The 17,098-nt window shown below is 36.1% G+C and overlaps 1 protein-coding gene across 3 annotated transcripts in view; it reads right to left on the bottom strand.

Moving 5' to 3' along the window:
• Positions 1-17,098, bottom strand: part of ERC2 (ELKS/RAB6-interacting/CAST family member 2) — a 926,792-nt gene that overhangs the window by 494,556 nt on the left and 415,138 nt on the right. For all 3 annotated transcript variants that reach the window (XR_016512310.1, XM_090282950.1, XM_090282949.1), the window contains exon 7: positions 3,027-3,164. Coding sequence is in view for 2 of the 3 variants with exons in the window: in XM_090282950.1 (XP_090139076.1) it covers positions 3,027-3,164 (138 nt within the window). In the remaining variant the exon portion in view is untranslated. The remainder of the gene's footprint in view (positions 1-3,026; positions 3,165-17,098) is intronic.

The following is a 17,098-nucleotide window of genomic DNA, read 5'->3' as shown; positions in this document are numbered from 1 at the left end:
TGGCAAATAGTGTTGCACATCTCCCAGATTTTACTCTGGGCAAGTCATTTTACCTCACTAAGCCCTTTTCTCACTATTAAAATTATATAACATAGATTTAGTGTTCATCAAAGTATGGTCTTCTATCAAAGTATGGTCTTCTGACCACATGTATCAGAATCACTGGAGATGCTTATCAAAAATCATAGGTTCCTGGGCCACACAGCAGAGCAACTGAATCATAATCACTAGGAAATGGAACCTAGGAAATGATATTTTAAGAAGCTCCTTAAATAATAAGACTATTTAGATGCACATAGAAGTTTGATACCCATTGGAATAAATACTGAAATCTACTATTCTTTGTCCTCTGAGAGAGGTCCTGGCCATTTCCTATCCAATGATTTTATCCGTATTTTTCAAATACACTAGCATTGTGGTTGCGGCACCTTTAGAAAATTCCCTCTATATAAATTGCTCTCTTTGCTTTTATTTCTCATTACTGTGAAAGGCAAAAAATCAGATGCAAATAGGGTTTTCACACTAACAGCTCATGGGTCAAAGCTGGCCCACAGAGTTATTTCATTTGGCTTGAGCATTCTAATTTTTAAAAATCTGAACTTGAATGTTCTGAGACAGGTCAAGGACTCTCTGGCTCACCACAGTTGCCACAGTCCCCACTGCGTCCCACCAAACCCACTTCCCTCACTTTTCTTCCCAGCCAGCCCTTTGAGAAGACATCTAAGCTCTCAACTCCTCATCTATGGTGCAATTCCAATTTCACGTGCCTGAGACTGAAGATCAGCAAACTGAACAATTGCATCATGGCAGTTCCAAAATAGAGAAGGGAACTTAGAGATGGACCCATTTAAACGTGCATTTTGAAAATAAGGGCCTGAGAGACACTTGCAGGGGAAGAGGCTTGTCCCACCTGATGCAAATACCCAGCAGTGAAGGCAGGCTGAGGGGCAGACTCCCACAGACCCCTACTGTCCTTCCTGGTCATCCCCTCAGCCTCAGAGGAAGTGCTTCAGGAAGGGAGTAGTTTTAGCTTTGGGGATTCTTTGGGATTTAAACTAGAATAAATCAAATCTTAATAGAGCCGGGGGAAAAATGATAAAGCCCTGCCAAGAATTCACGATATGGAAAATTATATGGTATATATTTACTTCTTTAAATTTGGAGAAAGAAATGAAGAGGGACAAGTAGGATGACATCCTACCATTCAAAAACTGAAGAAGGGATACATAATCATCACCTCATTCAAATTTTACAAATGAAATTATTGCAGAGCCTTGGAAATACAATCCTTTTTTTAAAAAAAATACAATCTTGAAAACTAAAAATAGAAAAATATCTTTCTATATTTACTCTTCTTATAAGTCTTCAAATAAAATCTTATATCTTATAACATAATCCTAAACTTATTATAATCTTATAACTTTTAATAGGAACATGAAGACTAGCCATAGAATATGATGGTTTTTTTTTGTTTTGTTTTGGTTTTTGTTTTGTTTTTCGTTTTTTTTTGCTCCAGTATTTTTAACATAGATCAGTGGTTCTCAGACTGCAGTGTACATCAAAATGACCCGCGGAGGTGGCTAAAGTGCAGATTCCCAGGTTCTACACAAGTTTCTGGTTCAGTAGGCATAGGTGGGGCCTAATAATTTAGATTTTCAATGAGCACTTCCTGGTAATTCTGAAGACCTCAAAGAAGGCCTCTTAAAGATACCCTGGTGTACAAAACCAGTGGGATCATTTAATCTAATTTCCCATTCCACAAATGGGAAATTTGAAGCCCTGGGAGAGACAGTTACTTGACTTCTGAAATCCCATGTATTTTATTTATTTATTATCTGTTTTTTCTTCAATTCCATTAGAATCTAAACTCCATGAGACCCAGGATTTTCACTCATTTTCTTTTCTGCTGCATCTCCGGTGCCTACAGCAATGCCTTTCAAACAGTGGGGACTTGCTCAGCCAGTGCTTGCTGAGCATTCCCCCATGCAGGGATTATTATACTAGACACTGGGAGAAGGCAAGCTAGCACACACAAATAGCACACGCATATGGGTATACTTCTTGGGTTTAGGGTCTAGCAGAGAAGACCAATTAATCACATTAAAAAGAGACAAAAGCACAATTAACGTTGTAACATGAGCTCTGGAAAGTTCAGGTTATTCATGAGAACATAATGAAGGATATTACCTAGGAGGGTTCCCTGAGAAAATGACTCATAAAATAATAATAATAACAACAGTTATAATTTATTATACCTATTGTTCTAAATCAGAACTGAAGAATAAACTGAAGAAGTGAAGGTCCAAAGTAGTAAATGTCAGACCTAGCATTTGAAGCCAGGCTGTCGGACTCCAATGTCCACATTCTGAACTACTCTGCAAACAGAGCTTCTCAGGAAACTGAGTTCTCAGAAGAAGAGGGATTAAGTTTACAGAGAGTAGAGAACATTCTAGGCACAGTAATAGCATGTGCAAAGGGTCTGAGGCAGGATGAAGAAGGGTACACTTGAAAATCTAGGAGGCCAATATAGCTACAATGCAGAGAACAAGAGAAGAGAGATGTGAAATGAGGCTTGAAAGGGAGGAAAGAAGGAAGAAAGAAAAAAAGGAAGACAGGGAGTGGGGGAGAATGAAAGAAAGAAAGGGAAAAGGAGGGAGGGTGGCAGAGAAAGAGTGAAACAGGCAGAGAGGTGGCTGGTCAGATACGAGCCAGATCAGATGAAGGGATAGACTCAATGGGCCAGGTTAAAGATTTCACTTTTTATCATCCTAAGAACAATGACAAGCTAGTAAAGGTCTTGAAGCAGGGCCAAGGGTGAGGCAATCAGGTTTGCATCTCCAAAAGACACCCTGGCTTCAGTGTGCCAGGTCTACTGAAGAGGGCTAGCATGGCAGCAGGTGCCCAGCTGGCATTGTGGGCAGTGTGAGTGCATGGGAAAAAGCAGGCATATTTAAATGCATCTGGAACATCTCCTCCCAGCCCAGTTTCCCTACATCCTAATTCCCTGCTTTTTAAGCCAAGCTCACCTTCTCTGACAAAGCCTCCTCGAGCGTCGCCAGGGCAGTATCTGTATTACTGGAATCTGTCTGCAGGGACTTCACTCTGTCTTTCAGATTGGTCAGTTGCTTGTCTTTATCCCTAAGTTGCTCTTGCAAGTTTTCAATCTGAAAATAAAGATCACCATATTTAATGCAGATTTTATTATACATCTAAGGCCAAGATTCCAGCAGTGAACCTGTTTAAAAAAAATTTTTTTTAAAGACTGGAGATTACAGGAATTGTCAGCCAGCATTACAAGGTTACACTTTGACTTAGAATCAATGCTGTTTTGATGAGGCTTTCTGTCTTCCACAAAATTCAAACTTGCATTTAAATGGTGATACAGGTGAGCAGAATATCTTCCTCCATACAAATGCAAGCCCATCTGACGTGTAGGCACTATTATTTCTATCTATTTCTATCCCTTTCACCAGCCCTTTAAGTCTCAAATCCATAGACATGACCATGGTACAGTGAATCAGAGAAGCACATATACAGGATGCATTTACTCAGTGAGCAGAATGGGTGCTCCATCTGCACCAAGCACCGTATCAGTATAGAGCAGAACCTATGTAGTCGTTCACTCACTCCTTCATTCAGCATTAAACTCTGTGATATGCCAAATGTTGTCAAGTGACTGTTTCAAAGTAACCACATGAAAAGCCAAGTAGGTTATCACCAGTAGACTGTTAATGGGAAGAACTTGTGATATAAATCAAATGTAACAAGTACTAAACACTCCATTTGGCAACTAAGTCATGTGCTGGCAACTTACCAGGCACTTTCATCCACTATCTGCAGCCTGAAATAAACACACCAAATAGGCGATTATAACGCCTGCCCGGGAGCAGCAGCCAGGACCTTCTAGTGGGCATTGCGTACATTATCATTCATGTTTTTATTCTCTGCTTTCAAACCATGTATTTCTTATCTAAGGATTTTTAGAAAAGCTCCACTGTACAAACAATTTATTCGTATTAAGGGTTTTAAAATGACAAGGAAAAATAGCAGTACAACTCTAAGATAAGTCCATTCAAAATATTTGTGTTCTGCACCCAGGCTTTCTCAGAAAATCATTCCAAATGCATGTTCCACAATGTGTGACTCAAACAAATTTTTGGATTACTTGATTCATTTAGCATGAATCTGGAATGGCAATACAAACAATGACAGTGGTAGCAGCAATAATTGAGGAGGAGAGGGTGACAGCGGAGGTGGCAGCAGTAGCAGCATCAAAATAGTAGTGAATGCAAAGACAATGCCACTGCTGACCCTCAATCTGCAGGATGCAACTTGGAGAATTTTCCCAATGGTTGCAACAATGGTGGGAGAACAGAGATGGACTTTTCCTCCTTCCATTCTGCCTTTCTCCCTTCTTTCTTTCCTTTTTTTTTTTTTTTTTGCTGATGCATCTTTTTAATAAGACACGTTTTCTTATTTGAGACACATATCCTGAAACTCAGGCTATAAATCAAATAATTAGCCTTCTCCTTCAGCAAAATGCAATGTGTTCCTCTTCAGCCACCACTGTGAGAATTCACTGTCCCTCCATGGCAAACAGAAATTCAAAAGACATGATCATCAGCAGTGAAAACAAAGGCTTCCTCCATTCCAGACAAGTGTTCATAGAGTTATACAACACCATAAGCAAATATCTGAGTGATTAAGAATATGGACAGTTACATGTCAAAACAATGATTGTTCTATAGTAGAAACCAGCAACTGAGAGAACTGACTTCACATAGTGTATGTTACTGAGTACACCCACACCCACAGATACATTTGTATACACATATATATGTGCAAATCCATGATGGTTCCAAGTAAACTGATTAGATGCACCTTGTCCACCCCAGAAGACAGTGCCCTGTATAGGGAAGAGGGGATCTTCTCTCAGGGCAACAACCCTTGGGCAGTGATAGGCACAGATTTCAAAGGACTTTGGGCACTGGAAATAGAGGCTAAAGAAGTCTGGCTGTGAGCCTGTGTGAGAACCTGGGCCTCCCCAAATTACCAGGAAGACTAAGGAGGCTGAGGGTTAGAGGTCCTACCAGTACACAGGTAGTAGCGAAGAGCTGAAGAATTGTGGGCTGATGAGACCACCTGGGGCCACACAAGTGACATATCTATTTCACATCTAAGAACCCAGCAGAATAGCCAATGATATCACTGAAGACACATTTATAGAACAAGGAATGCACCCCTTTAAGAAATGCTGCACAAAAATCTCCAAGATTGATTCTTAATAGAGAAACACAAGGTGAGAAACAGTGTAGGAAATATAATCACTTGTGTAAATAAAAAATAAATCTATGAGTATACACAGTTATGTAGCTAATGAAATAAAAAAAAAAATTCTGGAATAAAAAAAAAAATTTTAGAGCACTTAAGTTTCGGGGAAAGAATCCAGGATGCAGAAGGTAGAAGGGAGCTTCTGTTTTTCATTTTTGAAAATTTCTATAGTTTTCGGCTTAAATTTTCTAACCATGTGGGTTTTATTAAATTGTAATGCCAACTGAGATTATCTGCCTAGTGAGATTATGGTCATTTTTAGTTTATATTTATATATAAAAATAATGTTTTATATATAAGTAAATAATAAATAATCATACAAATAACAAATGCTTACTTAAAACTAAATTGTCCAAGTTACTAACAAGTACAGATTGTTGGCATATTTAAACCATTATGCAAATATTTAAAATCATATCTGCATACAATTGTCATTAAATGGAAAGAATAGAATGCAAAGGGGGGAAAAAGCAGAATGTAAAGTAATATAATTTTGTTTTTAAAAATTCTTACATAGAACAAAATATATATAAAAGAAACTCACTTAAAATGTTCTTTTTTGGCAATGGTTTGACTAATGATTTACTTTTCATCTTTATACTTTTGAACGGTGCCGGCTTGTTTTCCTTGAACTTGATAAACAGAAGGCCAGGGAACCAGAGTGAGGATAAATAGCTGGGAACAATGCTCACAGTTCCGATGCAAATGCTAGTGCAGATGCTATTGCGCCAGCTGCTGAAACTGGAAACGGAGCACAAACCCAAACCCAGCCATAACTGGCCACTGGACACCACCACTAGCCCTGCAGCCACACAGCGCCATGGCCTTGGCCTTGCAGTCCCTGCAGCTGAGAGAGTTCCTCACATTCCCAACATCCCAATGACTAGGGCAGATACATCTAATGAGCAGAATAAAGCTAAAGCACAAAGCTCTCGTGCAAAGGAGTCTGAGAAACTAAGTGTTGACAAATTCACCTTCCAGCATGAGAGGTCCTTCGTAAGCTCAGAAGAAAATTAGAGCATGGGTAGCCAAAAAAGGACTCACCCACAACACCGAGGGAGAGCACCGGTGTTAGCTGCAAAACCAGCAAAACACGCCATCCTGAAAAATTATTCTGAACTGTCTCTATGAAATTCTTACAGGGCTATGCATCTAAGGTTTGATTCAGACCCTTGCCCAAATGTAGTTCATGCAACCCTTTGTTACCAGTCTGTGATAAGAAAACTAGAGACATGGAGAGTGTCTGTGTATCACTCCAATATTCAAGAACATGACTGATAGACTTCTCACCTTGAGCAGGATATAGATATGTGGAGATGTTTTTGAACTCATGTGTCATTTGTGGTAAGAACCACACAGTGATCCTACAAAGTAGGACCACGTATTGTTACATGACAGATAGGAATTTTAGAAAAGAAATAGGTAGGTTGCTTGCTAAGCACAAATTTATAGGCCTGTTAATCTCTCAATGCTTCAAAAATATCTTTCTTTTCCCTTTTTTACTGTAGTAAAATACACATAAAATTTACCATGTTAACCAGTTTTAAATGTTGAATAACTTCATGTTGTGCAACTACTGCCACCATCCATTTCCAGGTGTCTGCACTCAGCACTTAAATCTACACAATTGTTTCACATGTAGATTCAATGACCACCACCAAAGTCAGGAAACAGAACAATTCCATCACCACAGGCATCTCATGCGTTGCCCTTTTATAACTGCCCCTACTTATCTCAGGAAACCATGAATCTGTTCTCCTTTTCCATGATGTTGTTATCCCAAAAACGTTACATAAATATAGTCATACAGTATGTAACCTTTAGGACAGGCTTTTTTTTCCCCACTCAGCATAATTTTCTGGAGATCCATCCAAGTTGTTATGTTTGCCAATAATTTCTTCCTTTTAATTGCAAAGTAGTATTCCATGATATGGATACATCAGATTGTTCAATGATTCACCTATTAAAGGATATTGAGTTGTTTCCAATTTGGGGCTATTACAAATAGACTAATATGAACACTCATTTACAAGTTTTTTTTCTATGAATGTAAGTCTTCATTTCTCTTAGATAAATGTTGCCAGGGTGCCATTGCCAAGTCAGGTGGGATTTGAGCGATTTTAGTTGTATGAGGAACTGTCAAACTTTTGCAGAGTAGCTGCATCATCTTGCATTCCCACCCACAAGGCATGAATGAGCTGGTCTCCTCCGTTCTCACTAACTTCTGGTGTTGTCACTACTTTTCATTTTGGTAATTCTGATAGGTATGTAGTGACATTTCATTGTAGTTTTATTTGCATCTCTCTTGACTAATCATTTTGAGCATCTTTTCATATGTTTAGTTGCCATATGTAAATCCTCTTCAGTAAATGTCTGTTCATGTCTTTCGTCCATTTCTAATTGGATGTTTTTTACTGCTGACTTTTGGCAATTCTTCATACATTTCAGATGCCCATTCCTTGTCAGATGTACAACTTACAATTATTTTCTTCATTATTTTCCAGTCTGCAGCTTGTCTTATCATCCTTTTAACAGGATCTTTCACAGCATAGCAAGTCCAGGTTATCATCCTTTCCTTTCGTGCTTTTGATGTCAAGTATATGAAATCATTATTAAGCCCTAGATTCTGAATATTTTATCCTATAGTTTTTTTTTTAATACACTTATAGTTTTCTGTTTTACATTTAAGTCCATGATCTACTTTGAGTTAATTTGCTTAAGGTGTGAGGTTTGGACAATATTCATTCTTCTTGCCTATGGATGTCCACATGATTCAGTACCATTTATTAAAAAGGCTATCCTTCCTTCATTGAAATGTTTTTGCACCTTTGTAAAATAATCAGTGAGGTATATTTGCATAGGTGTGCTCCTTGATTCTCTATTTTGCTCTATTGATCTATGTTTCTAGCCTTTCCAATAACATCACACTGCCTTGCTTATGGAAGATGTATAGTAAAGGTTAATATGAGTAGAATGATATTTTCCAGCTTATTATCCTTGTTTTCCCAAGATTGTTTTAGTTAATCTGGAGCTTGTGCTTTTCCATAAAAAATTTGTAATAAGCTTGTATATGTCAATAAAAACCCTTGGTGAAATTTTTATAGAAATTTTATTAAACCTAGTTAATTTTTGGAGAATTGACACCTTTACTATGTTGAGTCTTTCAAACCATGAATATAATATATATCTCAATTTGCTTAAGTCTTTTCTGATTTCTTCCATTAACATTTAATAAATCTCAGAATAAAGATCCTGTACATGTGTTGGTAATTTCACTTCTAAAAACTTCATTTTCTTTGGTGTTATTATAAATGGTATTATATTTTTAATTTTAGGCTCTACATATTCATTGTTAGTATACAGAAATATAATTTTTGTGGGTTGATCTTGTATCCTGAGACTTTCCTGAACTCACTTATTAGTTGTAGGAAATTTTATTTTTCTTTTCAATGATACTTTAGGATTTTCTATGTAGACAAGCATGTCATCTGTAAAAAATAAGAGAACTCTGAAGTACTATGTTGCATAAGAGTGATGAAAGTAGATATCCTTGCCTTTGTCCTGAATTTAGGGAATACATATTTAGTCTTAATGATGAAAGACAGACATTAGCTGTATGTTTTGGGATATTTTTTTTGCAGATATTCTTTATCAAGCTGATGTGGTTTCTCTGTATTCCTAACTTACTAAGGGTTTTTGTCATAACTGGGTGTCAAATGTTGTAAAATGCATTTTCTTTGTTAATAAATACAATTATGTATTTTTTTTTCTTTAGCCTGCTCAGTGATTGATTTTTGAATATTGAACCAACCTTGCACACCTGGGATAAATCTCACTTGATCATAGTATATATTATTCTTTTAATGAATGTTTGTATTTGATTTTCCAATATTTTGTTGAGGATTTTTGCAGCTCAGTTCATAAGAGATAGTGGTCAATAATATTAGATTTGGGGAGTTTGTGGGGGTTTGATGGGGTTGTTCTTTTTTTTTTTTTTTTGTATTGTCTTTTTCTGTTTTGGTATTGAGGTAATCCTGGCCTCATAAGTTGGAAAATACTTCATCTTTCCTTTTTAGAATAAGATTGAATAAAATTATTGTTAGTTCTCTTTAGTAATATTCTCTAGTGAAGCTATATGGGCCTGGATATTTCTTTTTTTCACGCACTTTTAAATTACAAATTCAATTTATTTAATGGGTATAAAACTATTCAGTTTATTTATTTCACCTTGGTCAAGTTTCGATGTTGTATTTTCTGAAAAATTAGTCCATTTCTACTAAGCTGTCAAATTTATGAGTATAAAGTCGTCTGTAATAGCCCTGGCTGCTGTGGCTCACTGGTTCGATTCCCAGTCAGGGCACATGACTAGGTTGCACGCCAGGTCCCCAGTTGGGGGTGCGTGAGAGGCAACTGCACATTGATGTTTCTCTCCCTCTCTTTCTCCTTCCCCCTCTCTCTCAAAACAGATAAATAAAATAAAATAAAGTAACCTTGTTAAAAAATTAATTTAAAAAATAGTTGTAATATTCTCCTATAAACTTTTTAATGACCATAGGATCAAAATATCTCTTATTTAATTTCCTATATTAGTGATTTATATCTTCTTTCTTTTATCTTTGTCAGTTTTGCTAAAGTTTTATCAACCTTACTCATTTTTTTCTTAAAAGTAGCTTTTAGTTTTATTTTTTCTGTATCGTTTCTGCTTTCAATTTTACTGCCTTCTAATTTTTTAATTCATTACTTTCCGTATACTTGCTTTAGATTTCTGTTCTTCTTTTTTGTTGCTGTTGTTCTTTTTTCTATTTTTTTTTTTTTTTTTTTGGCTTATTGAGTTAAAAGTTAAGAACTTTATTATTTTGTGATATTCTCTTTTCTAATGTAAGCATTTAATGCTACAAAGTTTCCCATCAGCACTGCCATAGCTGCATCCAACAAATTTTGATAATTTGTACTTTCATTTTCATTCAGTTACATGTACATTTTTTCTTTGAGACTTCATGTCCAAAACGTGGATTATTTATTTAGTGTCTTTGAATCATGTGATTATTTGTAGATTCTTTAGTCTTTGTATTATTTATTTCTAGTTTGATTCAATTATGGTCAGAGAACATATTCTATGAATTCATATTCCAGAATATAATCTATCTTGGTAAATGTTACATATGCATTTGAATAGAATGTATAGTCTGCAGTTGTTGGGTAGAGTGTTCTATAAATGTCAATTAAGTCTTTTCTATATCTTTGCTAATTTTCTGTAATTCTATCGGTTGCTGATTATAGGGTGGTGAAATCCATAAGTAGAATTGTGTTTGTCTATTTCTCCTTTCAGGTCTGTCAATTTTTATTTCATATATTTTGAAGCTTTTTTGTTTGTTACATACACCTTTAGGATTGCTATGTGTTGCTGATGGATTGCTTCTTTTATTACATACTTATGTCACCCATTGTCCCTAGTAATTTTCTTTGCTCTGAAGTCTACCTTATCTGATATTAATATAGCTATTCCTCCTTTTTAAAATTCATATAAACATGATATATCTTTTTATTCTTTTACTTTCAACCTATGTCATTGTGTTTGAAGTGAACTTCTTATAAACCTCATATAGTCATGTCACATGTTTTTAAAAAATCCACTCTGACAATGTATGCATTTTGATTGGTATAGTTTGACCATTGATGTGTCAGGGCTTAAGTCTGCTATTTTATTTTATTTTTTTCTGTTCATTTTCTCTATTGTTCATTCTTACATTTCTCTTATATTCCTGAGGCTTACTTGAAATAGTCTTAGGATTTCATTTTCTCCCATAATTGGAAGCCACTGAATGCATTTTAGAAATGGATTGCTTAATTTGTCTTCATAATCCCATTCTCATTTGAAATGAAAAGAAACAAAGTAACTTTTCTTAAAAGTGACTCAGGAAACTAGTGGTAAAGGGAGGATTCGCAGTCCAACTATCTGAACTCAGAGGCCCCAGCCCTGCACTTGGGCCTCCCCTCAGCTGCCCAGGAGCCTTTAAAACAGGAATTCTTGGCCCTCTTCCTGCACCAGCCCACCTGGGGATCTAGTCCCACCAGATGATGGAGGAAAGAGAACCGGAGTCTAGCTGGGCAGTTGAGTAGTTCACTCCCAAGTGGCATGAAGCTAGCTACATGGCAAACAAAGTCAAAGTCAAGGAAATTCAGTGTTACTAAATATTTTCTCTACCAAAATGCCAAACACAAAATAAAAACAGGATTTGCATGATTCCACTAAGATCTACATTTCCCATGAGGCTGGCACATAGTATCCCCTCACTAAATATTCCTTGACTGTAACCAAAAGAAATAAGCCTTTGAAATGCTGCATGAGCCTTGGCTCAAATTATATTCCACCAGATAGTCTTCCAGAGAACAAACAACCATATCATGACACCCTGTGGAATATTTGAGATACTGCACTCTGCAAGTTCTACTAAAGTTCAAATTGAAATGGATAGGGAAAAAGCAAGAAAGAAAACAGCTCCCCAAAGTGCAAAATTAATATTTAAAGTCTAGAATGCTCTTTTATCATCGGCAATCTGACCCCAATGGATAAGCACTTAAAATAGAAGTGTCTGCTTCCCAAGCTTAGTGCTCATCTAACTTCCAGAACATTTATATGATTTCCTTTCTTTTAAAACTAATTTTAAGATGTGATCCAAATCCTAACCAAGACAGCATGTTCTCAAATAGTCTGGAATTTTGTGTACTTTTTCCTTTAGACATAAAATGAATAGGCAGCAAATTTTAAAATCCCCAAATTGTTATAAAATGGAACATCCTCAAAAATGCCCAATGATAAAATGAGAGGCAAGGTCCAAGAGAGCGTCTAGAATTCTCATGATGTAAAAATATTACTAAGTGATTGTTGTGGACAAGATCTTCATGGTTTGCTAGCCATGGATAAACATATAGACAGGATGGCAGGATGGTTAAGAAGTTTGGAACTTCTTAAAATGGATAAACTCCTAATACCATACAAACACATTTCTGCTGTCATAATAGTCAGAAAAATGATTTTACTTTTATTTTCCACATAAAAAACTGAAAACCCATCAAATGGGAATGCAAAAGATTCCAAGTTTTTTCATACTTTGAACTCTCCAAAATAACATCGACAACAACAAAAAGGCAAGGCACACACAAGGGAATTACTATATACAGCAAACATATATCTGTGCACATATTGAACAGGAAATAATTAAGAATTTTTTGTGACATTAATTTTATCTGAAAGTCATAGCTTTCAGATTTCAGATACATTACATAGCTTTTGTATCAAGTCTCAACCATGCAGGGGTTGGGGGCTGGGTGAAAAATGTGAAGGGATTAAGCCAAAAAGAAAGAAAGGTGTGGGTTTTGACTGGGGTGGGGGGGAGGCTGTGTGGAGGAGGGCAAAGGGGGAAAAATTGGGACAAGTGTAATAGAATAACAATAGGAAGGAAGGAAGGGAGGGAGGGAGGGAGGGAGGGGAGGAGGGAAAGAAAGGAAAGAAAGAAAGAAAGAAAGAAAGAAAGAAAGAAAGAAAGAAAGAAAGAAAGAAAGAAAGAAAGGAAGGAAGGAAGGAAGGAAGGAAGGAAGGAAGGAAGGAAGGAAGGAAGGAAGGAAGGAAGGAAGGAAGGAAGGAAGGAAGGAAGGAAGGAAGGAAGGAAGGAAGGAAGGAAGGAAGGAAGGAAGAAAGAAAGAAAGGCAAAAAACTCATTATGGAGGGAAAGAGGGATGGGGGAGGTAGAAGAGGGTAAAGGTGGGGATAAATGTTGTTGGAAGGAGACTTGACTTGGGCTGGTGAACACACAATACAATATACAGATGATGTATTATAGAATTGTACACCTGAAACCTATATAATTTTATTAACCAATGTCACCCCAATAAATTTAATAAAAATTTCAACCATGCATACACCTTTCGTTTTTATAGACTTCTTTACTTATTCAAATAGTACCTGACATCAGAAAAACTGGTTCACTTATTGGAACACACAAAACACTGCAGAAAAGGGGAATTAAAAAAGAAATAATAAGACAAATAGAAAAATTTTATAACATCTTTAAAAGCTCATGAAAATCATATGTAGATTACTCTGAATCTCAGACACAACGGACCTTCTGCAGATTTTTGCTTATAGATTTTTATTTAATATTTACACATTTATTTTCCACTCCCTAATTCTATTCTAAACTTGAAATTTAATTAGCAAGATACTGCCTGCCTTTCATGCTTGCTTTGTTGCTACTTAATTCCTAGGCTGCAATTCAATTGCAAATAACTTTAAGTTTTAAGTATATCAACTAATCTTTGACTACTTAAATAATGTATATTTCAGTAGTTAAAAATTGCCATTAAGATCACTTTAAAAAAATCATTAAACTCTTCAGGATATAAGCTTTTTTTTTTTTTTTTTTTTTTGCCACATACTGTCAATAAACAGAGTTCTAATCTCATCATTTTTTTGGCCACTGTCTCAGGAATGATCCTTAAGTGCTCAAAGGATTAAATTAAATCTCACCTGCAGAGAGGCTTTACAATTCCACCAAAAACAAAGGAAAATACTTTCATTATCTTAAGTTAAAACCAAAGATTCTGTCTCCTGGAGTTTGCAGGAAAATAGGAGCATCAAAGAAAACAATTCGCTTCAAGAGAGTTTATTCTTCAAGACCCTGTCTAAAAGAATTGTTTAAGACATAATTTGTTTTGGGAAATACTTTCTCAAGGTCATTCTAAGATAGCCATAAAACTGTGTCATTTAAATTACTTCAAGTGGATGCCTTTACACAATTTCGACTTTCTTCTTGAGGTTTTAGGAGGCTTTAAAAAAAAAATACTTATCATTCTTGTTTTGAATTATAAATGTGGCTTATACTCTTTTGTTTTCCTAAGAAATTATATAATTTTACGAACTAAACATTAAACTCGTGGAGGGAATAAAAATAAAAGATTTATTTCTCTTGAGTACAAAAGTGAAATAATAAAAGAAACTAAATTTGAGATTAAAAGTATGTATGCATTTGGGGAGAAAAAAGACAGCACTCTAACCAGTATCCAAGAACTGTTTCCCAACTTAAAGTATTCTACTATGCTCTTTAATTTAATTTAAGAAATACTTAATAGGATAAGATACTCACATTGCAGAAAATTTCCTCCTAAGAAGAGATAGCATTTCAAAAAGGTCTCCCACCATGTTGTTATAAGAGCCACTGGGGGGGAGGATTAGGACGTAGTTCATTTTTAGACTCTTGCATCTACTTCCTAAATAAACAAATCCTGGCTCTTTCTCCCTAAATCAAATACAAACCCAGAGGAAGGGCAGGGAGATGTACTACTAGACTGAAAAATAGAAACATTGTGTCAAAGCACCCTACATCATTATTTGCAGACAATTTATTTTGTTATTGGTTAGTATCATTCATGCTAAATGTTCTGTCCCCTACAGCAAATGTTCCATTTCAAAAACATAGTAACATTTGCTGGAAACAGAAACCACCAAAGCAATAGTGCTGGTGGCTACAGAATTTATTTGTGGTAGATTAGAAAAATAAAATGCATATTATTCTGAAGCTCAGTATGTATGAATTTCACTGTCAATATAATTTATAAATAACAATAAAAATTAAATTCTGCATATCAGAATTCTTTCTCAGTTGGAATGAAAGCTCTGTGAAATGCAGATTAAAGTATATTTTACCACCATCATGCTACATCTAAAAGAAGGCTCTGTGACATGCTAAATATTAAAGGCAATATTTGCAAATCACTTTTTATTTTCATCTTACAAACAACAAGAAGTATAAAGGAAGAGTAACATTTCTTCATTTAAGTACATTAGTATAACCTGTTGCAAGCTCATTCTGTAAGTTCATATTTTTTCTTTTGATTTTTACATTTGATATTTAAACAATGTGCTTTATCTATACACAGCAAGACCTGCCCCGGCCTTAACCTTCCAGTCAGGAACAGCTCTGACAGGACCTCAAAGATAGATCTAACTCCTCTTCACTTCAGAAAGGTTTCTTTAGGAACATCTAATCTTAAGCGTCATTCTAACTAAACCATGGTGTTGTGCCTGAGCTTCACAAATGTTATACAGTAATTCTGAGCATATTTAACATTTATCTCAAATATTTTGGAAACTAAGTATGAAAGGACCTCTGGATATAAAATTTTTATGAGGTTAAGACCAAATCCCTTCTTGAGACTTTTTGTGACACAACAAGTTATGTTTTCCATGGGGACAAAGGGTGGATAGACAAAAAGCCCACAAGAATATAAGTCAGTCACCTCAGAGACACCAGCATCCAAATGGTTCACACAACTAAATCCAATCAGAATCCCAAAGACATCATCTATTTCTATCACTCATTGTGTTGTGATGGATCGCACATCTGCAATACACTCAATTATTAAAATATAAAAATTATCCAAAATCGTATGACTTCCAACTTGACCACATTTAAGAATTATCTGGGTACCTAATAATGCAGGTTCCTGGGCCCCAGGGCCAGAGGTGCTGGCTCATTGGGTACCAGGGGAGGTCTAGTCATCTGCATGTTTAACAAGTGCTACAGGTGATTTTGATATAACAACCCATGAATCAGTTGGAAAGAAAAAAACACCAGAACTAAAACATTTTTACATCAACCTGAATCTGGGAAATAACAGTGACTACCTATTTTTCCCTCAGTAATCATCTTCTTCAAGAAAAATCAGCAATAAGCTTCATTATTCTCTCATAACTAAAGTTATTTTTCAAAGGTCTGAGAATTCAGAAAGCATCCCCTGAACCTGGATCTCAGCAGAGGCCGGTCAGGTGGTTCCTCTTCCCTTGCACCTTCCTTCTCACAAACAGAATCTATATCAGTGGCATTTGCATTTGGTATGAGCATCTTCTGTGAGAAAGCAAGGACGTGGCCCAGAGGGTCCAACCTCCCTAAACAGATCTGTAAGTGGGAAGACACCAGTCACTTACGACAAATTCTATACTTATAGCCAAAATCACTGGAGGACTAAGATATAACAAAGAGGTTGAAGATAGAATAAACACCCATAAAAAGAACAGGGCCTGACAAATTCTGGTGGCTAGAGCTTCAACATAAATTAAACAGATTCTGTATATTCTCTGACTCTCAAGTTCTTGGTCAAAGAACTTCATGGAGTCATATATGTATTGGAAGAAAAGAAATACAAAAAGATTGTGAACAGCAAGCCTGCAGGCCTGTGATCTAAACCCTGGGGCTGTACAGACAGCTGAAATGGTTAAAAAAGCCTTTCATTTTCTTCCTTTCAAAGTTGAACAAGGCTCATTCCTCCCAGCAGAAACCATCTGCATTTGAGAAGTCTGATTACATACAGCACGTGAAGAATTTACGAAATAAAATAATGACACAGGCTCCAGATTCATTCGGCTAATGGAAAGGAGTCTGTCTTCTGCAAAGTGTCAAAAATTCTATTTCATCTGCTAGCTTGACACTAAAGAAAATGTAAACCCTCTTTTTTCTCAATTAAATTCCTTAAGCTTTCCTGGGAGGCTAGTCTTGTTCTGAAATCGGAGACTTAAAGAGGCAGTCTGCTTTTGTTTATGCACTTTTGTTTCCTATTAAGATCTAGAATGTTTTGTTCTGTTATTGTCCAAGGCAGGTTCCCCACATGTAATTTCTGAATCTTATGGATCGACATATCAAGATGGCCATCAACAACTTCTGTCCCTTGTTAATGAACTCTGGTCCCCTAATACCTACTAGATGAAAAAGTA

The sequence above is a fragment of the Furipterus horrens genome, unplaced genomic scaffold (genome assembly GCF_987537825.1).
Source record: "Furipterus horrens unplaced genomic scaffold, mFurHor1.1.pri manual_scaffold_7, whole genome shotgun sequence".
Taxonomy (NCBI): Eukaryota; Metazoa; Chordata; class Mammalia; order Chiroptera; family Furipteridae; genus Furipterus; species Furipterus horrens.
The sequence above is the reverse complement of the archived record's forward strand: the minus strand, read 5'-3'. Positions and strand labels throughout refer to the sequence as shown.